General features: G+C 37.7%; 1 protein-coding gene across 3 annotated transcripts in view; it reads left to right on the top strand.

Moving 5' to 3' along the window:
• Window positions 1-26216, top strand: part of TRIQK (triple QxxK/R motif containing) — a 57150-nt gene that overhangs the window by 20629 nt on the left and 10305 nt on the right. For all 3 annotated transcript variants that reach the window (XM_053987242.1, XM_053987225.1, XM_053987234.1), the window contains one exon: window positions 23518-23603. In XM_053987242.1, the coding sequence (XP_053843217.1) occupies window positions 23518-23603 (86 nt within the window). The remainder of the gene's footprint in view (window positions 1-23517; window positions 23604-26216) is intronic.

Here is a 26216-nt window from a genome sequence, read left to right as displayed (position 1 = left end):
AGTTTTGCATAACTGGTAATAATTCATCCATTTGTCACAGGATGGTTAAGGTTGACAGGGACCAGTGGAGGTCAGCTCATCCATCTGCCCTGCTCAAGCAGGGCCACCTAGAGCTGGTTGCCCAGAACAGTGTTCAGATGGTTTTTAGATATCTCCAAGGATAGGAACTCCCCAACCTCTCTTCCTGTGTTTCACTATCCTTAAAGTATTAGGTTTTCTTCTTATGTGTTTCTGTGTGTTCCCATTGCTAGTCCTGTGACAGGGCACCACTGAGAAGAGCCTGGCTCTGTCTTCTTTGCACCCTCCCTTCAAGTATTTCTATACACTGATGAAGTCTTTTTGAATGTACTCTTTTTCTTCTAGGTAAGTACTCTCAGATCTCTCAGTCTTTCCTCATAGGAGAGATGCTCTAGATTCTTCATTTTAACTCCTCTTGATTTTTCTTTGCCTGATTTCATTCACATACTTACTAGAAATTACACAGAAAGAATTTTGTTTTGAAAGAAGTCATTCTTTAAGGCTTAGATTTGACAGCTTAGGTACTTTTGCAGGGATGTTTTAGTGTGAAGCTGTTCTGATCCCTCAGAACACAGAGCACCCTAATGCTCCAGGCTCATTTGTTTTGGATATGGACATTTGGTCACCCTTTCTAAGGTAGATTATATCTAGAAACAGTAAGCAAAGTGAGGCTGCACAGGGCCTGTCTTTAAAAAAATTAATTCATCAAATGCATTTAAAGCTCAAAATCCATGCTTGGAGTGATTACTGGCCTTCTTTTCCAGGCATTTGGTATCTATGGATTGTTGAAAACATTATGATAGATGCTGGCTGAACAGCTATCTCCTGCTGACTAATGGTGTGATGTTATTTTTTAGCTTACAACTTAATGTTTTCTAGCCTTGCTGGATAGAAGGTAACCAGATTGAAACGTTTTTCATACCTTTTTTTTGATGGAAAATGGCAGCCTTCAAGGAACAACATGTCACAAAGTCATATCAACTTCCAATGTAATTTTCAGTTAGATGTTTCGTGGAGTAATTTGAAATAGAAGCAGATTTTTAATTTAATTTTGTTCCAAGCTTTCTGTTTTGTTCTGAGTTTCCATACGGCGTGCCACATGTTTGCCCTGTGCCATGGTTCAAGTTCATGTTGATTACTTCAGTTCAGCCGTTTGCCTTTTTCTCTTCTCCATGAGAACAGGTTCACTCATGTCTTGTTTGCCTCTGTGCCACTAGCAGTTGCTGTTTGCTTCAGCAGCATTTTCAGAGGATTCCCCCAGCACAGAGATTGATACTGTTCTTCCCTGTCAGCTGGCTTTCAGCCATCTCTCCTGCCACCAGCCAAAATTTGTCTGTAGTGCCACTTAAGCAGAGTGCTCCAGTATCTGACAGTGGCAGTGCCTTCTCAGTGGGGAGCAGAGGTAGTCTTTTAGTTATCAGACCAAACTGGTAACAGCTTCATGAAGCTTAGCCCCAAGTGGACAGGGGACAACCACAGCAACCTTTTCAAACTGGCTTTAACTGTGCCTGGAGGAGGGAGGATGGCACTAAGGGATGTCTCCCTGTTCAAATCTCCATAAGCAGCCAAGGCTGTAGAAGAAACCACGAGGAAAAGTAATTTTAACACTTCTTGCTCATCTCTCACTCACATACCCAAATATATACCTGTAGTGCAGCAGCAAACAGGGAAGCTCTTCTGCAGAGCATTTCCTTCTCCCTGCTGCTGTTTGTGCTGCTGTGCTTAATTTGCTGGAATCCGAGGAAAGGTGTGAGGCAGTATGCATCCTTCTGCATTTATGCAGCTTTCCTCGACAAATGCTGTGAAAATAGCAACAGGTTTTGTACCATATTTGCTTTGTTTACTGTTATGTGTGCTTTAAGTTCCCAGAACAATTCCACATGTATATTTTCCATCCTTCTTCATCTGGTGTGTTGCTTGCTCGCCATGGAAGCTGCAGGATTTGTGGGTAGTGTTCATGACTTGTGTGATTGTGGGATCCTAAGCAGGCATACTGAGAGGATTATAGCATAACTAAAACCTGGTCTACAAATCAGGAATAGACATACTTTTGGCTCCCATTACTATTGTGTTGCTGTAGCATAATTTTTCATGATGAGAGGTTGTTTGCCAATCACTCAACCTTCAATTTGTAGACTGAAAGGTCTGCCTATTGTCTGCTTTATATCTTCTGACTTGCCAACTTGATCTTTTAGGAGCTGGAGCTTATATAGGCATAGCCTGGGGGTTCTTTGGAACAAATAAGGCTCCTCACATCCCCTGGAAAGGAATAAAAGTTATGAATGAAAATACGTTCTCTTTTTGTTTTGGAAAGCACACTTTGGTAGAGTGTGCGCAGTGACTTGGTGATGGAGGTGGTGCTTGTTGTGTGGAGCAATTGGATAGGGAAGGGGACTAGGTAGGAGTCCTGAATCCTGCTGTGGCAGCACAGGAGTAGAGAGAACAGTGCCCACCTGAACTAACAGATAAAATTTTGTGGGTAAAGCTGGGCCTTTGTAGGTATGTAGCTACACAGTTTGTGGTATTTGGGAGCGGGGCTGCAGCGAGCTTTATCCCTAACGGGCTACAGCTGTGAAAAGCAGGTGAACAGCATTGAAAGCAATGAGCCATGGAGTGCCCAGGTGCACTGACCAACCACCAAAGGGAACAGAGAGCACACAGGTGCAATGCATGTAAGGTGAAGAGTATAAAAGGCTGGGCTAAAGAACAAGAAGGGCAGGTGCTTGAAGCATTCTGAAGTGATCTGATGTTACTTTGTATTCGTGGATGCTTAAAGCCTTCTGAAATTGCATGGTGATACTGTGTGTATTGTGGCCATCTCAACTGTGACAGACTGCTGTAACATATGTCCCTGGTGTGGAGACTGGTGACTTGTCCAGAAGAAAGGTGCCCCATCCTAGGGCTGAGGCAGTGATGTCACTGTAGCCCTGAGATGGAGAAGAGCTTGGGGACTAATGGCAGCACGAACATCTCTGGGGTTCCCACCTCTGGCTAGCAGCTGTAGCATGGACCTGTTGCCTTCTTGTCTCCAGAGAGAAGCCCTTCTTGTGTCAGATTGCCATTTCTACCTGCCCTACTGCTAAAGAGTTCTCTTTCCTCTTACCACCTCAACTCTTCGGTTTTCTGTTACTGTTCACCTTCTCTGTGCTTCTGTGGACTTAGTGTGCTTCTATCTTCCTTGTCCCAGGTAAGTGCTATTGCGTACTCAAAAAAACCTGGCCACTATCAGCCTTCCTTTCAGTTTAAAAAGAAGGAAAATGTTTGATACTTTTATTTGAAATATGTTGCATACTTTGACATGAAATGTGGTTGTTTTGCATCAGGAAATGCTTATTATCAGAATGAAAATTTTAGATATAATTTCTGAAATAACAGCAACAGCAAAAAATGTTTGCACTGCATTTGTAGTGAAAATTTCAAAATTTCCCCATTTTTCACAAAACAGCAATTCTTCTATCTCATGTCTGTTAAGAAAAGGCATGGAACCAGAAGGCAACATCTACATCATTGAGATTGCTCTCCTCTGCCATAAGCAAAGATGTAGCAGGACAGATGTCAATGGAATAAAAATTCTCCAGTCTGTTTTTTAACTAGTCATATTTTTTCACTATTTTAATGTCAGTCACCTATTAACTGTGGGAAAGGAAAGGAGGGGAAAAGTACAGAAAAAAATACTGACTACTCAGAAAGTCTCCTACTGTTTGTTTATATTGGAAAAAAAAACCAAAAATAGCAGTCCTGGTGTACCTTTTTTTTTGCATATGGAACATTACATTTGCTGTCTTGAATTTTTCTAATAAAAATCTATTACTAAGCACATAAAAAAAGAGAAGTAGGAATAAAAGCATTCCTTTTGCTATTATGTGTGACTGTTGGCAAGTTTTGGAATCTGAGTTTCGTACTTCACAGTGATAGGCCACTGATACATGTGTAGTTCCTTTTTTTTGGGAGGCAGTTTTATGAAGAATGAATTTGGTGTCACAAAAAAAAATGAACTACTTCCTTTGGTCAGTTAGTGCGGTTTTGATTTTAATTTTATGCCAATGGAATCACTTTCTGGAAACTAAAGCAGGAGCAGCTGAGGAAAACACTGCTGTGAAGCAAAGCCTAGTCTGGCTATACTAATTTAATCCACATTTTGTGATGATTGGGATGTTTTTAAATATGTTCTGTGAAGACTGATGATGAATTTTAAGCACATACAGCTTGTGATCACATATTTTGTAAGTCCAAAGCTGCAGAGCTATGTTTTATTGCCTTGGCTGAGAACATAGAAGGTGATGGTAGATCTGGATATGTACTTACATATGTGAGAATATTATTTAGTTTTCATTTGCTGGGCAGACATAGACTCAGTCTAAGCAAGAGTGGAAGGGGTGGCTGCAGATCCAGAGGACTGTGAGAATGTGTTCACACACCTTGAAGAGAAGCTAAGGAGAAGGGTTGTGTCTACCATCCCTTCTCCACAGCAAAAGTTTCTTTGAGCTTGTTTGATTATACTAATTTTCCTGTATGTTCATACTACACTTGTTTAGTACTCTTGTACAAATGGAGGCTCATAGTCTGCTCTTATTTTAATCTCATGAACAATACCACTATTTCACTCAGTGGAGTTGCTATAAATTGATATAGGTGTAAAGGAGAGTGAAATTTGACATGTTTCCAGTTGCTGAACTGGTTTTTAGCATGGTGTTATTTCAAGCCCTTGCAATTCCTGTGAGGTATGTGGTGTCTACAGGGCTGTTGCAATGTTTGTACTTACTCTCACTTTCATTCAGTTCTTCAATGAATTCATTTTTGTAGTCAAAGTCAACCAAGAAAAAACTCTTATAAACCTTTACAAAATACATCATATTTTCACTATAGACACATATAAGCATGTATATATTACATTCAGAGGCAGAGCAGTTTAACATTTTTAGAAGTTCTTTCACCAGGCTTTGAAAATCTTAGCTCATGTGTGAAAGCTGGACTTCAAAGTACTCTCATATCAGCATGAACATGTAAATCTAATTTTAGGCACCCATTTCTAAAAAATCTCAGACATAATTTTTCAGTATGTACAGTGTTCATATATACACATTCTCTATGTGTGATGCATGTGCTTATATTTGTAGGTGCTATTGCATAAATATAAATGAAAGGAGAGTTGGGTAGTGAACTACAAATTGTATTTCCTCTCATTTCATTATAACAAAGCAGTGGAACAGGCATGAGAATGAAATGCTCAGTGCAGATGCATCTCAAGCACATCTCAGGATGTATATATCTATATATCTATCTATATATCTATCTATATATCCTATATATCTATCAAGCACATCTCAGGATGTGCTTGATAGATATATAGGGTGAACATAATTCATAGTTGTAACTGCATTTCTTTAGCTGCACTGCTATGAGAAGTAGCTCTGGGTTTTTTGGGTGCAGTTAAGTTTTGTCCAGCCATTGTTCTACCATGGAAAGTGGTGGTCTCTGCTGCTTCTCCCCTGTCTGGGCTAGCAGGAATGAAGGCAGCAGAGAGTCTGACAAGCATTGCAGGGACAGTGTTCTAAGAAGAAAGACATGAGAGTCACCTTGGATCAAGTCAAGAGATTTAACTGAAGGGAATTTTGTATTTCATGCTTCAGGATGTGACCATGTGCATTACATAGTTCATCAGGTATTGCACCTATTTATGGCCTTGAAAGAATGTGTTAGATGTCCATGTTCAGGGAAGGCATGACCTCAGAATAGTCATGTAGCTTTTATAATGAATTGAATGTAATGAATCACATTAGTGATTGCTATCATGCAGTCCATTAATTGCATGTTGTCATGGATTCCTGTAAGGGGATTGTATTAAAAATATTCTTCTTTTCAGTGGAAGCTTTTGCTTGTATTATATGCCTTATTTTGGAAGAAAATTAGGAACTGGCTACATTGTGCGTTTCAAGGTCTTGAACTCTTTATGGGATTGTCTTCTCAGCTCTACATATTGCTTGCAGGCTTAAAGTGTTGGATAAGAACTTACAGGGCAGCAGGAGAATGGTCTTGGGAAGCTCAAACTGCTAGAATGAAAATAAGAAAAGGCATTTGCTTGATTTGAATTACAGTTACAGAAATCTCAAAAATCATGTGACTAGCTTTTATTTGGTGGTAAAGGCTGATTAAAATAAGCACACTGAAAATATTCAGAGTTATTTTGAGGTATTTCATTTGTGTTGTAGTTGAATCAGTACAGAAAAGCACTGTGAAATGAACGAAGAGCTCTACAAAAAGCGGAATGTGGGAAAACAAATAATTTGCCCTGATTGAGCACTCTGGTTTCACTTAATAAATTTACAGATAATATAAGGCAAGTCACTAATCTGTTGCTTAATTTTTGAAATACTTTACTTGAAATCTGGTCCTTGTCATTATCTCAATTACATAGATACCCTATTCACTGTGGGACCAGCTGAGGGAATTTTGCTCAGCTAAGCTACTGATACTGGTCTAGAATAACTCATAGAGTAAACAATAGTATTTTCAAGAATTTTGACTGCCTGTTAGGCAATGTGGAAAAGCCTGACCTTTTGTTTCTTTATTTTCTGTGAATATCTTATAATTATCAGCATATTTGCTTTGGTTCTGTAAGATTTGTACCAAAACTGATATCCTCTGTTGCAATATTTAATTTTTACATTAAGTAACAATAATTTCAGAATACATGGGGAGTTTTTTGTTAGAAATAATTCCTTGTGATATTTTAACCGAATACCTGTGGGCCATTCATAAGCCTTGGTGTTTGGATGATCTAGGGTGTGATAGGTAAGAGGATGTGACACAGATTGTCAGTAAATCACTTGCTCTGGTTCAGCCTAGGTGATAGTCATGGGAAGATGGTAACTGCCTGGCAGATGTTGGGTGGCATTTATGATGCGATGTTTGTGCATTCAGTTCCTAGTGGAGAAGTGTTGAAAAACATCATTATTTGTTGGCAGTCAAAACAGAGAGGAGCTGGATAATGAACTAGCATATGGAGTGAAACAGTGTCTCAGCATTAGACATAGTCCCTTCAGCTCAAGGTTACAGAATTCTGGTAAGAGCTCGGCCCAGATTTACTGAAGCTGTTTTGAGTAAGTCTGAGCTCACACTGTGCATTAAACCCTTCAGCTCTGGGCCTCTTGAGCACAGTCCTTGAGCTTGACCTGTCTCTCATCAGCGCTAATTAACCTGGCCATGATGCTATGTACTGTGGCAATGCATCTCCTGCTTGCACCTTACCAGTTCACATCACCTGCAGAACGAGTCTGCAGCTGTCAGTTTAGAGCTGGCCTGAGGGACCTGCAGTCACTGTGAACTGAGGAGCAGGGGAAAGTTTTAAGTTAAAGTAGAATGTAAATGGGGCCTTTTGCAGGCACTGAGTGGACATGTGTAAGAATAATCTCTACAGGCTTCTGTTCCTATAGGTGAATGGTGAGAGTTTGGGCTGATGATTCATGTATGCACTTGTAGATTAAGCAAGAATTGTACTGCTTTCTGGCACAGAGGTCAAATAACCCTGATGGTACTGTTAAACTCTTTTATCCCTAAAACAGAGTGGCTGCTTGCACACTGTTTATGAAAAGTTGCTCCAGGCAATATTCAGTTCCTTCTTAAGCTATGTGTAGGAATTACTTGGGAGAGAGTGACAGTGGGCACATGTGTCAGAGACTGTTGTAACAATTGGAGTGAGCATACCCTTTAATTCCAGTTCCTGTTCATGTTGCACCTGCAACCTGATATTCAGAGGGTACAGTTCAACATTACAAAGTGACCTTTAACAATGCCTACCTCTCTCTCCTTGTTCCTGCCACCATGTCACAGTGTATAGTATACCATCCTCTGGGATGGCAGAGCTGTTTGTATGCCGTTTTGATCCAGTTTGAAGTAAAACATGTGCTGAGCAGTTTGTGAGTTGAGTGAATTCCCTGATCTGCTTCATCATCTGGCTGCTTGCACCAACTAGTACGCATCAAAGCCAGGACAGCACACTGCTGGAACTGGTGTGGCAAAACTCAGGCCAGCACATGCAATAAACCAGTATTGCTGTTGAATACTTTGCAAAGCTGAGCCACATGTCAGCTGAGTTTAGGAGGAGTCATTATTCCATATCACATGCAGATTGAACAGATTAGGAAGCCTAAGAAGGATTTGTGCCCTGTGTTAGTTTCCCTCGGTTTCTCAGAATCAGTTTTGATCTCAATCCAGTGGCTTCTGTAGGTCAGATCAGGCCTACAGGCTGTGTTACTTTATGTAACACATAAAGTACATTTAAACTACAATAATTTAAATCCATGTATTTTTAGAGGTATTTTACTCTGTCTTCAGTGAACAATGATGTTGCCTTTCATATGTGTGGAAAGCATAACAAAACCTGAATGCAGTCCTGTTTTTGGCACAGCCTTTTCCATAATGTTCAGGTATAGTGCAGTGGTGTTCAGCCTACTGAACAGTGGAAGGAAGTGGAGTGAAATGGCAACCTCCAACTAGTGGTGTTGTCTCTGAAGAAATACTTTTACAGAAAAGATCGGCTGCTGTCCTCTCTGTCTTTTCTGGAATAGATTAGGACTGTGCAAACTAGAATGCACAGAGAGAAACATTGAATAAATTGCAAATCAAATAGAACTGAAGGTACAATCCTTAACATACTTCATAGTGTGAAGTGTCTCAGAAAATCCACCTGTTAAGTACAATACCAGATGGAAAAGATTGGTAGAGTTACAAGAAAGACTCATGTCTGTAATACAGGAGGCTCTGTGTGTCTTGATAGGCAGCTTGGAAACCCACAGACTTTGTAGAGTATATACTCCGTGAAAGAGCTTCTATCCAAATGGTTTAATGGAAGAAAGAAAGATAACTCATGTTTGTGTAGAGAAAATTATCAAATTCTAATGAGTAATCATCGTGAAAAGGACAAAGAGGGAAATGCTTTCATGTATTCCTTGGAGAGGGAGAATAAAACATTTTGGCTCTTAAAAAAGTTGAAAAAATGTATCCCACAGAGGGTTGTCTTCCTCATCTTATTTCTGTCACAGATGAAAAAAGAGAAATTAAAAGCATAGTTTAGTGTTGTTTTTTTTTTTTTTTATTCAGCTTTATTCAGCTACCTTTCAGTTAATTTTTAGTCTGCAGAGAAACACTTCCTACAGTCAAGAGACCATGAGTAGGAAGGTTGGATTTTCTCATGGTGGAAATTTGGGACAGGTATCACACTACTGAATTTAGCAGTTATTTCAGATGCTTATCCTTGTAACTGGGAGCAAAATCCAATCCATAAGTGTGAAGATATAATGAATAACATTTCAGTGCTGGAAAAGCTAATTATGTTTCTTTACCATTTGTTGTTTATAGCCAAAGTGGTATCAAAGAACTGTGCACATCGATGACCAACTAGTTTGCAACCAGTGATATCAATTCATTGGGTGGAAATCTTAGTGGAAAGGTTCCCTTGCTCCTAGTGATTACTCATGGTCATGAAAAAAGTGTACTTTATCCTTGTATGTATTTAAAGTAATGAGAAAAAAAATTAAATAGGATACTGGGGACAGTGAGTTTGAAGTACTGAGTACTATTTTGCTCATCTGTGTTTAAGAAAGATGAATTGGAAGTGAAAGGAATGCTGACAGAATTACTAGGGAAGACCAAGAAGAGCCTTGTTTAGCACAGCTGAACACGAACTAAGACAAATATGGTTCCTTTTGGAACTTCCCAAGTAAACACATGGGAAAGACACAGTCCATATATATCCAGGCCATAACTGTATAAATTTTTCATAAAGAAACAGGAAACAGAAGGCAGTTTCTTATGAATAGGAGATTGAGCTTCTTGGGTAATGTCCTATTGGTAGGCTAAAGAAAAAAAAAATAAAACAACCGAAAAAAAACCCCAAAAGCCCCAAACTGAAAGCTTTAACTTGTTTTCCAACTGATCATTTTCTATGATCAGTTTTAAAGAAAACAGCATGATACATGTGCCTTCTCTAGCAAAGCACTGGATTTCAGTAGTTCACCAAGTCCTTCCTAGTCATATGTTCCATATGGACAAAGTTTCACTGTGAAGTGGAGCAGCTTTCATAGATATTTATAGCAAGAGAATGCATTTGGAAGGATTACCATAACTTTCTAACTGAAGTTTTACTTGTGGAAAAATTAATACTGAATATTTTTACCAAAATCAAGATTTCGGGAGAGCTGACAACACAATTGTGAATTTCACTGGCTTTTTCCTTTTTTTTTTTTTTTTTTTTTTTTTTGAGAGAACATGAAATTCATGCTGAAATGAGAGAGATAAGGGAGAAGGAACACATTTTGATCATAACACTAAACTTTGTTTTTTAGTGCCTGTGTTCTCAATACAGTATGGTGAAGCGATCACAATATTTCCACAGCATCATTTTTTTCTGTTCGTTTTGGAGACTTTTTAATAAATTGTTGAGCGTACATTTGGCATGGCTGCACTTTTTGTTTTTTGTATTACAGAAGTGCAGTACCTAACAGTCTAGTAGTAAGTATAGTGTGCAGTTTATCAGAGGATCCCCAGTTATATGTCTTAGACGGGACTTTCCTCTGTTACCTGTTGGTCCTAGCTGTTACAGCGTGTCCCAATGGTAGGATGTGACACAGGCATTTTGTCATCAAAAAATCTCAGTAGGAAACTAAAAGGAGCTCATACCACATACTTCTAGCAATTAGCTCATCTCCAGGGAGTGACAGAAAAGAAAAACACATAGTGTCTGTAGGTTGACAAGGAACCTAAGAACATATTTTATTTAGTAAGTAAAAAGGAAGACTTTCAAACAGTTTACAGCAGGCGCCAAAGGTGGTGGCATAAGGACATGGTAATATGTTCTATCTCCACTGCATATATCACTGACTGAGGTGCTTTCTTTAGGTGGAGTTTTCTTTCACCACCTATTTATTTATTACACAGCATATGCAAAGGCAGTATTTTGCCAAGTATTATTTTAACTTAGTTTATCACATTTTGAAAGAAATTCATGCAGGTGCACAGCAGTTACTGAAATCTTTCCCACAGAATTGCTCAGATCTTAGAAGTGTACACCAGTATGGGGAACACTGGAAGAGCTCTGTTCTCAGTAAATTTTGGAATAGGCTGATATATTGGCTAGACTGGGTTATAGCAGAGTAAGTGCCTGGAGTGGAAAGTGATGAAGGCACATGTATGTCTGGGGACTGTTGGTCACTAATATATCACACTGGTGTGTCGACTAGGGCTGCCATTTGAACAGTGTTTGAACTCAAATGTTATAGTAATACTCTTTTAATAATTTAGTGTTGTCTATCCTGCATTTCCAAAAACCCTTTGCTAAATTCTTAGAACTGACATAGTGAGATTCACTGTCTTTGTTTTTTTGGCTCTAGGAAAAGCATGTCTGTCACAAGGACCGTGTTGTTACTGAAAGTGATGTTGTGTCTCTTTTCTTCTGAAGAATGGAGCTGTTGAAAAATGAGCCATAGGGAGGGTGTGTGGCTTTTTCTGTTGTTGTTGTTCTGTGTTCTTATATCTATCTATCTATCTATCTGCAAAATGAGACATTCAGAGAAACATTTCATTCCAAATGTGAGACAGACCTCTCTGTTGCAAGGAACTGAAAAATTACTTTGAAAAAGAAATGTATTGACTATTTTTTGCTCTGCATGTTATGTATAATGAAGGTGTCCTTTCTGGTGTGTTTAAAGAACAGAATCAGCAGATTGAGGAACGTCAATAGAGGACCATTCATAGAGTTTACAAATAAGCTCTCATCTGTACAGATCAATGCCTGTCCTGTCTGCTGGAGCCCACCTGGGAGATGTGGGTTCCTCTGTGCTGATGGTTTCCATCAGGACTCTCTCACAGGAGATGAACTAAGACCAAGTCACTGGCCACCTAATGGTGCATGGCTGATGCTCTGGATCTTGTGTCACATGCTAGACCACATTAGGTGACTCTAAACAGAGGGCCTTCATCAAGGGAATGCAGGAGGTGGTACATTGTGATCAGAGCAATGTCCACATACAGTTAGTGAGGAACAAAGCATAGCTAAAAGTTAGTTTTCTGTTTAATTCTGTTTCATTTTATCTGCTTTTAATTCCAGAAACTGAAATTGCTTTGTCCATGGCTTTATAAATATTTAACACACATTTTTAATGAATAAGAAATTGGATTTAAGGGTCAGTAGCAGATTCAGTTACTTTTTCAGGTAGTTGTTTAATTATTTCTCATTATATTTGTAAATGTAATTTTAAAATCTTTAAAAATAAATTAATATAGGCCATCAGAGAATCATCTCCAATAGATAATATTCATGAGTGTTTTTTACTTCTATTATACCATTAGACTAGGATCTCAAGAGTTTTTGCTGAGTACCAAAGTCTTGCAAGGAAAAGATATTTCCCAAGGTCATACAGTAATTTTATGAAAGATTCAGGAATAGAAGACAGCTCCATGCTTTATCTGATCTAATCAAATAGTTTTCCAGATGGTAGAATTTTTTCCTAAACAGTCTTTCCATGTTTTGTATGTTTCCTACAAGAGTCATCATACTTAAAAGATCATCCTGTGGAATAAAGATTTGGAAAAAAGGATACTGGGAGCAGCCCTTAATTCTTTGAATAGATTTCCCTAATACATGCCTTTCACTATTTAAACAATTTATAATATAGTTATGTTCAAAATAAGGCTATTACTGAAGCCAACTGATTTTATTCATTAAAATGTCAACAGAGCAGTGATCCTGATGCAAATGGTGAAATAAAATCAAAGGGTCTCAGATAAAATCATTACCATCACTGATATCAGTTATTGGAAAAAATGAAACATATAAGTTACTTGACAAAATTTTATTTCTAAGAGAAGGTTTGATGTAAAGCCTAGCTATTCTTCACTGTGTATTTTAGATTGCAGTATTTGTGAAGGATTCCAGGCATTCACCTATCAGGCAGTAAGTCCAGTCCCGAAGTTAGGAGTAAGATTCCATTGTTTTACTATACACATGCATGTAGTTTCTTTTCTGTGAGCCTTCAGAAAGAGAAAAGGATGGAGTTGAAGGTCTGAAAAATAAATTTAAAAGTTAGCCAGGCTCCTCTGTCCTATTATCTTAACATCCATCTTATCACTGACAGAAACCCAGTTTGTCTCTTAAAGGTAAAATTCTGTCTCCTAATATGCCTTCAAGGCATTATTACACCTTTAGTTCTCAGGTCCATAAACCATTATTCTGGGTGCTCATAAATATGCATTTCCTTTACACTTTTAAGTAAGCTGCTGTTGCTGTCATTCACTTCTAGTTAAGACCTGTCAGGTGGTGTTTCTGTTGAAGGAAAGAAGTTTAAATTATGGGTGAGCTGAAGATATGTAGTTCTTAGGCATGCTAAAATTATGAGTGAGTTGTAGAGATTATTCCTCACAAGGAATTTTAGGATCCCAAGAGATAATGGTGATGTGTACAAGAGATGTTCCCTTCTTGGCTAATTCCATTAAAAGCTTCTGATTTGTGCATTGCTGGAGTGAGGCTCCAAAAATCTGCTTTTCTATCTTACATAATCACTTTCACAGTATCCTGTAACATCCACCTCTGCTACAACTGTCAGTGCATTGACTTCTGGAGTGACAGTGATATGTAGGTCTGACAAAGCATCCTTTGCAATGTGCTTCATTGAAGTGAGGACTGCGAATGCTCTCAGTATTACTGGAAACCTTTTACTTAGGCAGAATTAATAAATTACACCTTGTATTTTGGGATGGCTTTGTTATATACAGCTGGTCCAGAATTATATGACTTACTAGTAAGAAATTGCTGCATCTTGGCAGAGAGCATTCTATTTTCAATTCTGAGAAAAACATTATCCACTGGATAAGATACTGGATCAGAAGCTAAGGTATTCAGGATCATAGTTTTGCCATTCTTACGGTGCCTGACTTCTTGCAGATCTCCTTACTCAGATGTTTTCTTCCTTTCACTTTCCAAGCATGGTTGTGATTATTCATAGGATATCCCCCTCAGCTCTTGCAGGTCTTCTACTCCTAGGTGAACAACATGAATCCCATCCCTAGTACTAAATCCATATATTTAGTATGTTCCCCACATGTTCTAGCTCCAGTCCAGGTTTTGTTTGGTTCAGACCTGGGAAGCTTTTCTTTAGCAAGTTGTGACCAGTGGTGAATTAATTACTCAGTGCTCTATCCAACCTGACCTTAGACACTTCCAGGGATGGGGTATCCACAACTTTTCTGGGCAGCCTTTTCCAGCCTCACCACCCTCACAACAGAGAATTTTTTTTTTCTAATATCTAATCTAAACCTACTCTCTTTCAATTTGGGGCCATTTTCTCTTGACCTGTTACTATATGCTCTTGTAAATAGTCTCTGCAGTAGTAGTTTTGGTTTGCTTTTTCTCATTTTCAAAATTTATACTAAAATGTGGTTGTTTATATTAAAGTGTAACTGCAAGCAGTTGTTCCATAGCAAAGTTGTACAAATGTACTCAAAACAACATGTACAAAGTAATGTATGTATATGTTATGTAGGTGGAGAAGAAAGAAGCTAAATACCCACCCAGTGATCTGTTTCAAATTAATTGTGTTAATTTATTTTTAAGAAAGGTATTTAATGGTTTCATAGTTGTCTGTTTGAGTAGGAAATGTTAACGAGATTGTTGGAAAGGTTAATTGAAGAGCTGCCATCCTGTGTGTGGAGGCTCTTTTTGCATGGAGCCAGTACTTTTTAATGTCTGTTGGTATGCACCTGTTGGACTTAAGCACAGGATTGCAACAGATGGTTTAGCACTGAAAGACATTAAAAAGGACTGCCTATCAAATAGTGGTAATAAGCATCAATATTTTTAGTGCTGTTCTTCAGATCTTTCATTATAGTCTTACAGTTAATTGAGTATATTCTACAGGTATTGAAAACAAATTCCCTGAATAATTGGCTGATTTATTGTTTTTATTTGCTGTTCTGTACATTATTAATAATTGGATTCCTGAATTTATTTTCTTCAATAGTTATATAGATTTTTAAAATATTCCTTAAGTATCAGAAAAGGTGTTAATTTAAGTATGTTCTTAATTACCTGTTACAATCAAAGTATGGCTAATACAAATTTTAAATGTAAACCATTTTTTTAAATAAAACACTGCTTTTCATGGCAACTCATAGAAAATTTGAGGGATATTTTTCTTCCAGTCAGAATATTATATTTAACAAATATTACCAGACTTCTGATTTGGAATGAGGGAAAGATAGCAATAATTAAATGGGTATATTTTGATGTACTTAAGAATGCATTATATTTTGGGGGTCTTTAAATCTTGCATGCAGCATAAGATGAAGTTATTCATTTTAATGTATCCTTCTTGTTGGCTTAAAGCTGAAATATAGTTGCTTGAAAATTAATTTACCCCTTATGAATGACTGGTTGGATTATCTTTGTAGCATTAAATGTCAACCCTGAGCTCAGAGCACATTGTGTCTACGGTAAAAAGTTGTCCCTGAGCACTTAATGTTGTGTTAAATGATGATGTGTCCTTTGCAAATGTATTATTAGTGTCAAGCTGTTCCGTCTCTCAAGATTGAAAAATGGTCAGTGATTTGAGCTGCCATTAAACCTGAATAAAATAGAGAGGCTGTGGGGGGTTTTCATGCCTTTTATGAGTACAGACACACTCTTGTGTAGGTATAAGACATATAAAAATCTTTCTGTTAACCTAAGACTCCAAAACTCCCTTTGGAATCACAGCAATTAAAAAGAAGAAAATCTCACTTCTGCTTCTCAGGAAAAGAATGGTCATTGAATTTATCTGTGTGACACTCATAGCACAAAACACAATAATAAATACTTGAGAGCTTGATCTTGTTTCCATACATGTGAACTAGGGCTGTGTTGCCAATTCTCAGACATAGGTTATAAAACTGTTACTGATGTGTGGTTTGCCAACTGATTTTTACTGAAGTTAGGCCTGAAATTCCCATGGAATTTTGTTTTTCTGAGGTTCTTCAACATTCTAAATAAATAGTTATTTTCAGAATGAAGCAGGCATGTTGAAGATGTGTTCTGTGAGAGCAGAGTTTCACAGAGTTTCACTGGGTTGAAATTCTAAATTCTATTATTCAAGGAGTATACAATGATTGTATTAAAATCTCACAAAGATCATAGAATTAAATACTTGTTCATGCATTTTAGGAAGCAGGTGTGTAGGTACTTCTGTGTTTTTCGATGGTGTTACAAAGCACTTTAGAAAACACTTCTTTCCCCATGCCAGACACCTAACTTGTTGGCATTTAGAAAGGCACTTAAAGAAAAGTTGTACTACTATGTATGAGATGATAGAGCTCAGTTTTGAGCTCATACTCAGTTTCTCTTACATCCCAGGGCATGTAAGAAAATAAATCCTTGCCTTTACTCCTACCAAAAAACAAACTACTCTAAAGTTAGGGAATTGGTGGTAATGCAAACTTATTTGAACCTTTTAGTCTATTGACTTGCTGTTTGCAGACCCTACTGAATCCCTTTGGTGCACTTTGGTTCCATTGCAATGGTGGCATTAAGGAACGTCAGGCAATGTGATTTTTTTACTAAATTCTCTCTCAGTTGTCAGCCATTTAGCTGGTTCCACAGAAGTGATTCCCTGATAGTTGAAAAAGGCAAGTGCCATGCACATGCAGCAGAAAACAAAGAGGACATGGGCATACTAGAGTGAGTCCGGTGAAGGGTCAGGATGTCCATCTGGAGCACAGGATGTACAAGAAGAGGTTGAAAGAGCTGTCTTTACAGCTTTAAGAAGAGAAAGCTCAACTGAGATGTTATTGCTGTCTACAAATACTTAATAGGAGGCTACAGGCAGGGTGAAGCCTAACTTATCTCAAAGGTGCACAATGATAGGACAAAAGGCAAGTTAGAATATGAATATTCTTGGTAGGTAGGTGAAAAATATTTTTACTAGAGAGATGACCAAATGTTGGGAAGAGTTTCTTAGGGAGGTTGTGGGGTCTCTACCTTTGGAAATACTAAAAACTCAGCTGGATAAGCTCAGCTAGACTTGCTCCCAGACTCACTGGAGCTGACTTTCACGTTGAATACAGTTTAAAAACTGGCTCTGTTCTGAGCAGAGGGATGGATCATATGACCTCCAGGAATGTCTTCTAACCTATCCCCTGAGACTGTAGCTTAAAGCATAGCTGGTACCCGGGAGTGGTTCTGAAGAAGCAGTGTGCTAATTATGGCACAGAGCGCAGTGGCTCTGTAGCACAGGCATAGTTAACTGGCAGGGTGGAATTCAGGCTGTGGTTTTCAATGCAATTCACAGTCTCTTCGTGGCTTTGTGATTTTTCTCTCTATAGTACTAATAATACCCAAGATAATTACTTCAAAGGTAATTTGGCCATGTCTGTAAATGTCTTGAATCAAGATAAAATCATGTAGGAACTGGTTCTTCTTCTCTGTTTATCCCTTAGAGCTATTTCCTTGGTTCATATTTATTCTGCTTAACCTTAGAGTTGAAGCCAACCCACCTGACTTGAACATCTCTAGTTGTTCTTGACAGTAAAACAGGCAGCACCAAGGAGCTCTTTAGGTTGTGCTAGGCTGCTTTCACTCACTCTTTGGAGAAGTCTCTCTATGGGAGGTAAAGAGTGACCTAAACTAGCAATCACCTAAAACTGAACTCAGGTGTAAATGGGTGTGATCTTCTGTGTCTTGCATATAGGGAGGTTGTAGAGAATGGTATGACTGAACCTTCCTCCATCCTGGGCTTTTGTCTATGCTAATGGGAGCTAATTCTCCCTTACCCCTGTTACTGCAGGTAAAAGGATGGGATGTGTGAAGTCAGACTCTGGAAACCCTGAAAAGACCAGAAGTCCATTTTCTTGTTCTGTTTGTTCTGTGGGGTTTTGTGGAGGTTTCCTGGAACCTTCACTAATTCATATCAAACATCATGATAAACCAATTGATTTCAGCTTAACTAGGTGTGTGATTTCACACTTGCAGTTTTTCAGTAAATCTTGCCACAATCTGTCTCTAGTTTCTAATTAGATATGTATGTATTTTAGTATGGTTTTCAGTATCAGTTACAGTAAGATACTTTAGTTAAACTGCTACTAGTAACTAAAATTTACCCTCTAGTTGTAGTTTTATTGATCCTTAAGCAGCACTTTAACATATGAAATGGATTGCTAATGTATGGAAAACATCTTACTAATGTTTTGAGTATGACTATAATACCAGCAGAGAAAGATTCAGGACAGCAGTTTGTTGGTTTTTACAAATTATACTGAAAGTGTTGAAAGGAATTTTAAATCTGTAGTGTGATTAAAAAATTTAACTATCTGTCAGTTTTTTTGGCATGCTGTAAATAACTCATCTTCAAATTATTTGTCTGAGTAATTAAATTTAGATTGCACATTTCTCATTTCAAATATTTTGACTCTTATCTATTTGGTTTTCCATTGTGGCTTAATTGATGTGGTCTATATAAATGGACAATAAATTTATATACCTTTGTTATAAAGATCAGTCAGTGAATAGAACTTGGTATTCATCCCAGACAGAATTATGATTGAATGTATTTGCAAGATTAAAGCACTGAATTTACTTCTTTCTAATTAAAGGCAATTAAAGATTTGCAGACACAAATAAAAGACAATGAATTGAGGAATAAGTGTAGAAGCAAGTCCATTTGCAGGTGAAAAGAAGTGCCTTTGAAGCAGAACCAGCTGTATTTTCATTGAAAGAATAACAGTTTAGGAAGCTTTTCTGCATGTGCTTGCTTGATAGCATAATGTACTCATAAGCAGCTTACGCAGTACAGTATTCAGAAAATAGCAGTGCATTAATTTTTAAAGTAGCAAATGCAGGGGAAGAGCAATGCTGCCACATGATGATAATGAAGGTGGATATTGTAAAGTCTGCTGAGAGAAAAGAAAGCAGGGAGCTCCTGAAATGTGAACATTTATAAAACAATAACTAGATATTCATATGATAATAAGCTTGGACAGCAGCATCAACAAAGGCCAAAGATGCAGTCCTGTTTCTGCTTAAGCCTGATGAATTGAAAAGCAGAGAGGCAGTCTTTAGTCTGTTATTCAATTCCAGTAATGAGCTATTGTTAGAATGAAAGAGTAAATATCTAGGAGGGTTGGAAATACAATTTTTTTTTCTCGTGAAGTTATTCTGTAGATTTTTTCAGGTTGTGTCTTAAACAGCATCTTTAAACACAATCCTAAATGTAGTCAGTTTTCTGTAATACAGTGCTCAACATCCTGCATTCTCGGTGGCATGTATAAAGGAGCTTGGTATGTATGCAGAGGTACAGTGTTGTGCATACTACCTGGCAATGTCACAGTATTTCTGTAGACTAAGAAAAAATTAATCCAGAACTTAAATGAACTTGCCTAACTTATACATATTATTTTGGTTTTTTGTATTTATCATCATGTCATCGGAGGTTTTAATTAAGAAGAATACTGAATAAACAAGATCAGGTCATCTCTAATATGTTATTATAATTATTGAATAGAAGATGTATGGGATCTCAATTTCACTTGTAAGCAGAGTTAAATAAAAATAAAATCTTGTGAAATTAATAGATTTTTATTCCTAGTTACATGAAGAGAAACAAACTCACTTTGCATGTTGTATGAATCTCTAATATCTACTCTGAAGGAGGCACCCTTTGTCATTTTTCACAATAAAGCTGTTTTAGTAGCTAAAAAAGCTCCCTTATCTTCACCCTGTTCTAATCCTACAGCTAGTAAAATAGTCTTCATTTCTATCTGAGGAAAGTTTTCCAAACAGGATCTGTAAACATGGTACAGCTCAGTTCAGGTGCTACTGAGGCCACTTTGCCACCAAATGAGTGGAAAAGAAGGATGGAAGGAAAGGACGAGGTGCAAGATGAGCTCTGTAGAGTTTCTGAAAGAGAAAGGCTACTTCAAACACTGGATGGGAAGGTGGATGATCTTTGGAGGGACTGTCAGGAAGCAGGACAAGCAGAGAGCTGTAGTAAAAATAGTTGCCTTATCATGGAGTACTTTAAGTCTTTGGCCTTAAAAGTGGAAAGGAAGTGATGGACCTGAAAAAGAAAAGAAGTAGTGCATTTGTTTAAAAATAAAGAAATAAATAGCGGTTGGGAAGCTGGCACTAGAGTTTAGAGTTTGAGAGAAGAGATGACAAATTGATAACAATAATGACTAGTCAAAGAGGTAAGGATTATGTTTAGTAAGAAAAGTAAGATTTGGTCTGGAAATCTTCCAGTGGTATCTTTTTGGCTTCTTCTTGCCTTCATATATTCCATCAGGAAAACTTGATGTCTCAGATAGGTATTGGATAAAGCAGACAAATGAGATGAGTCTGTCTCAACTGGCTTTGACGATCACTTCCTGAGAAGAAGAAATAGCTTAAACTGATGACTCTGACAGATAAATGTATAAGACAGCTTGCAGGATAAGTCAGATAAAACTAGAAGACACTAAGAGTGTGAATATACTGGTTGAATTTGCAAGCCCGAAAGAGGGGAGGCTGTAGGGAGCCTGTATTACTTTTTTCTGCTTGTTTTCCAGGTGGTAATGATCAGTAGTCACGTGACAGAAGCTTTGCATTTCATTGTTCTTTGTAGTCCTGTAGTGCAGATGTCTTTTCCAAGGCCTCAGAAAGTTCACATGTTTTAAGAGTCTTTTAGTTCAATTGCTGAATCTGGTTTTCATTACAAAGAAGTCCACAGATGCCCTTTTTAAACTCTTGCACTTGGTGGACTCAGACTGTTTCTCTACTGTATTTTTTTCCTTTTGCCTATTACATTTAGCAAGGAGAGTGGTAAATTAATGGCAGGTGCATGGATTTGGAGAACTACCAGTTCTAGAGTCATCACTGAAATAGCCTGGTTGTTACAGGAGGGTTAGTTGTTAGTATCAGACTTAATATAAATCTGGAAGTATCCTCTAGATAAGTAGAATCCAGTCTTAGCTGTAGCCATGATACTGGAATAAAGAGTAGCAGGGTGCCAGAAACCAAGGGAAAGAGCACCAGTAAGCTTTCTCATTTGGATGAATAAACACGGTTCTGCCCGTACATGTATTTCACAGACTGGGTCTTCTATGCAATATTTGCTTCTGCTCATGTCACCTTCACACTTGAGCTGTGGAGAAGAGGAGGGAGAATGGGCAATGGCAGGAAAGGGAGGTGGGTTTTACTAGCTGACTTGTGTCCCATTCCTAGTGGACCTTACCAGACTTTCTAGTTTTCATTATCTAATGCTGTTGCATCACTGGAAGGGAAATTTCTGACTGTCTTGTTTCATTTACCCCTGATGGAAGAGCAGCAAACCTGAATTATGAGAACTGAGATTGAACTTAGCACTTGTCAGTTATATAGTTCTAAATGAAGATATTTTTCATGCTTAAAACATTTCAGATTGATACATTTCTATCAAGTTCACAAGTAAGTAAGAACAGCTGCATCACTTATGAAAGTTGGCTCCCAACAAACAAACAAAAAAATTCAAGGCTGTGGTGTGTCTATGCCAAATTTCAGCCTGGAGTGTATTTTTATGAGTAATAAACTCCTGCCATTTGTAATGGAAATTCTGAAAGATCTTTTAACTATTTCATGGCAAAAGTATGAGTGTGGGACTTTAGGGAGAAGAAACATATTCTCACTCTGGCTGGTGTCATCTCATGACTTAGCCATTTTTGTGGTTTCTGCAAGTCTTTCTCCAGCTGTTCTAAAAAATTATTGTACTCCTGATGCATCCTATTATCAGATATTACTGACTTCTGAAAAATAATGCTGCAGTGGTCCTGTCCTGATAATAAGATGTATTGACTGGATGAATATATTTGAGCCTCTGACATAAATCATCTTTCTGTCATCCTTTCTTCACTCTGTCTTCTGAGTTTCCTTGGATATATGCTTCCTTTTTTTTTTATTCCTAATACATATGGTTTCAGTTATTTTTTTCATTTGTTATTGAGTATTTTTAAGTTATTTCAAGTCTTTCATGAATATCTGACCAAAGAATAGTATGGAGACCTTCCCAATATATAATCCATAGGATTGAGGAGAGATTATATAATGAAAGCAGATTTGTAATGCGAGTTCAGCATTTATGTTATGCTACACAGACAGTCTCTGTATTGAGTATGAGCAGGGTGATACAAGGAGTAGACATAGTCAGAAGTGGGTTTCCATGAATCCAATGTATTGCTGGAAAGAGATACTCACATTTCAGAATTTCATCACTGCACAATAATATCCCAGTTTTCAAGGCAGCCATAAAATGAGAAGTTTGCATTATTGATTATGAATGTAAAATCACATCTGCTTGGATAAATGGGATTTTTGTATACAAAACCACTGGACAAAGTTTTAGAGGAAAGGTTAAACTCTTTGACTGTAACAGTAAAGAAAGCTAATACAGGTAAACTTAGTGATTTGAAAAAGGCTGGACACTCTGCTTTAAGCATTATGGTTTAGCTTCGGAATTAGGCATAGAGAAAAAAAAGATATGTACGCATTAGGAGGGAAAAAATGAAAAGGACTTTTTTAAAAAGCCAAAGTAGTTGTACTGAGACTGTATCCCTCCAAGCAGTTTCTTCACAGATTCCTCTTTTTCTTCTTTTTTCGTGACTGTATCTGTACCTTAACTTCTGTTAGCTTAAAGAAGCTACGGTTAATAGTTCATAGTACAACAGTAACAGGCCTTTCAGACAGCAGAAATGTCCCTGAGAGATATCAGGTGTTTTATGCTTCATTATTAAGTTGAGATAAATGATTTATGCAATTTCTACCATTTCTGAATGCTTACATGTCCTCCTCTGAACTCAGTTCATATGGACTCAGTGTAATCAACACTGGGCTGCACGCATTGTGGCTGCAAGAGATAGTCCCTGTAACTTGTAGAAAGTTAAGCTAAAAATTTTTGTGTAACGTGTTTCTACAAGCAGATGGTGTCAAGCAATGATTTTATTAGTATTTACTTAGACTGATCTCCATATCTCTGAGTTCTGATACCTGCAAATAATCTTCCGGTTCAGAATTACATTACAAAAACCTTTACATTCACCAGAATGTCTTGTCTTGCACATTTATATGTGCGTTAGAGATGACTTACCAAGAAAAATTCTAATGGAAATTTTTGTTTTGATTTCAATGAAAGGGAAAAACATAATCTACCTTTAATCTACTTACTTGCTGACTGATTCCTATGGAACAATGTATTAAACGTTGTACTAGTGGATATCTATCCATAGATGTATTTTGATGTCACTCTGGAGTAACAGGTTCTACACTGATTTGTCAGATCTTGTTTCTGTCACTGTCTGTGTTAAGCGTGGTTGTTCCACAGATTGAATCACTGTGTGACAGAGTAGCTGTTGTTTAAAATGCTGGACTGTGGGATGTTTTTAATATGTTGAATCTGACTTTTCAACTGAAATAAATGCTCATGTTCTTTATATTATTTTTGCATTGTTTTGATTGAATATGCTTTTTTACTCTAGGGAAACAAGATTATAAGAAAACCAGGCCTATGTTAAGAGCTACAAGATTAAAAGCAGAGGCCAAGAAAACTGCACTAGGAGTAAAGGTAGAGACTTCTTTGATAGCTCAAACCACCTTTGTGTTTGTTTCTTTTCCCCATAGATGTAATGTGTGAATATTGATTTCTGAGAGATATTGTTTATGACACTTCAAAATCGAAGTAGAATGCTAGAATCTAAAATATTTATGATTAACTGCTTTTACTTAACCCTAAAATGACTTGAATATTTGAAGTGCTGAAAGATTTTACGTAGTCTTATGTCCTTGTTATGATGCATGCTTACTTTAAGGTTTAAAGTACTGTGTGCTTAGAAAATTGATGGTTTTAGTTAGCCTGTCTACACACAGAACAAATTCCTTAACTATTTCGTATAGTTAGACAAATTACAATAAACGTTTCCCATGTTCCTCTTCTCATCCTATGTCAGTAGTAATTTAAAGACTGGGTTTGTTAAGTATTGTTAATTCTCAGCCTTATTGTCTCAGTCTGCATCCTTGTGTACTACTTCTGACTTGGAAAAAGAAGACTTTACTAACAGCAAAGGAAAGCATATGGAAAGATACTAAAATTTATTTTGAAAATGTTCCTTTTTCAGGCAGGTAAGAAGTATAACAATTACTTTAGATCACAGCTGTGAATATGAGCAAGGAGGACAATTAGAAATATTCTCTGTTATCTACTACCTGGTGTGTCATCAAAACAGGATCTATCTGAACACACATTATTTATGTTGCCTCCAGTATTTTTTCCTCGGATTTATTTTTTTTAAATCTAACTGATACACTATTAACTTAACAGCAAGGGTAAAACATGAGGAAAATAAAAAAGTAGATCCATTATCTGGGTATTCTAGTAAAAGAAACTTCAGAAATGTTAAAAGGAGAACATTTTCTTGTTTCTGGCAGATGAGAAATCAATTTTTTCAAGTTATAGCTTATAGCAAATGCCAAGGTATTACTACCAAGCTGTAACAGCTGTTAGGCTGCCAGATGATGTATTTGGTTGTCTTCCAGAATTTGCTATTATAATCACAAAACAGTGCTTTCTTTTTGCTCCTGATTGCTGATCTCGATCAAGCATTACCGTGTGATGCAGTATGTTTTCACAACATAATCTCCTCAGTTAGTGCTGTGTGTCAGGTTTTAATGAGAAAAAGTAGATTGCCTTTTTTGTTTAAAGGATAAATTATTAACCTTTTGAGTTCCTTTTTCTTCCTTTTGTATTAAATTTTCCTTTTTCTTTTCATTTTTCTTTCAATGGCGTGACCTTTTAAAAGTGATGTTCTACTTGGAGACTTAGTGTACAGCCTAATTCTTTTTAAATGAACACGTTTTTTGCATGTCTTTCACAAGTGAGAAGAGTATAAGGTTTAGTCCTTCAAAACCTGTTTCATTTCCTTATTTTCTTAAGTAATTTTTTCCTAAAAATGAGGGTGAATGGGAAAGCATATGTGTAATCATATATGTAATGAAGAATTGAGTATTAGTGAATAAAGGACTTTTGCCATCAAGGTGCACATGTGCTTTTCAGGTCCTGAATGGGTGTGTTTCTGGGGTTCTACTAGTTGTACTGTGTGATGTCTCACGTTTACAATTCTGCTTCTGCCTCAAAAAAAAAAAAAATCTTTAAAATACTTTCTTCCAGCTGTAATATTCTTTTGTGTTTCTGGACCTTAAGAAAAAAGTCTGTCTTCCCCAAATAGATCATACTAATTTATTTTGCTTCCAAATTGCTGAGAAAAGCTGACAGAGCTGAAGCAAAAAGGACGGTAAGTTGGGCACCTTTCCCTTCGGGGATTTGCTTGTAGGGGAAGGAAGGCAGGGCTTTTAAATGCATCCTTCTCACTGAGCCTGCTTAATGCCAACAACTTCAGGCTTAGTAAATGTTACAATACTTCTTCTACCAGAACATGGGCAATTTCTGTAGAGTAAACTGCCCTTCTGCTTATAGACCCCACAGTGCTCAGCATGGAAGCGAAGTGTATTTAATGTCTTGGGGTAAAGGTGCACCTCTTCCCATCTCACAGTGACAGCTCTTCACCCTGCTCAATCCCTCCAGTAGCTGAAGTTCACCATGGGCAGTAGATGCTCCTGGAGTGTCTGTAGGGAAATCTCCTTCCTTACCCCTGGAGAGGCTTATTTGTGAAGCCCCATAACCTGTACCCCTCTCTTGAGCATGGCTTGTTTTGCTCAGTCCAGTGTTAAGATCTTCCAGCTGCCAAGTGCCATCTTTTTACATCCATCCTCCACACCTATTGTAAATCCTTCTCTGTTGTTTTCTGGATAATTTTTGAAATTATTCTTGACAACTTATGTTTGGTGTGACAGCAACTGGCAGGACAGAAGAGAACACAATTTGTCCTTCAGATCCCTTGACCAGTTGTCTCAATGCCCTGAGGTCCTGCTTGATCATCCTTAGTCTTGTTGGGACTTCGTATGTGTCCACCTGGAAAACCAGTGGGCAATGGTCAGTGGGCCATGCCAAGCTGGGAAGTTTGTTGGTGATTTCCCAGAGGCTCACGCACCTCCCTATGGGCTGGGTCCAGCTGGCATGTTGGGCCCTCCATTCCTCTCAAAAGGGAGTTATCAATGACTATTACCCTTATTTTTTTCTTAATTGAGGAGGTTTTGATCTGCAGGCTAGGTTGCCCTGCCCTAG

Source organism: Vidua macroura, chromosome 1, assembly GCF_024509145.1.
Source record: "Vidua macroura isolate BioBank_ID:100142 chromosome 1, ASM2450914v1, whole genome shotgun sequence".
NCBI classification, from domain to species: Eukaryota; Metazoa; Chordata; class Aves; order Passeriformes; family Viduidae; genus Vidua; species Vidua macroura.
The sequence above is the reverse complement of the archived record's forward strand: the minus strand, read 5'-3'. Positions and strand labels throughout refer to the sequence as shown.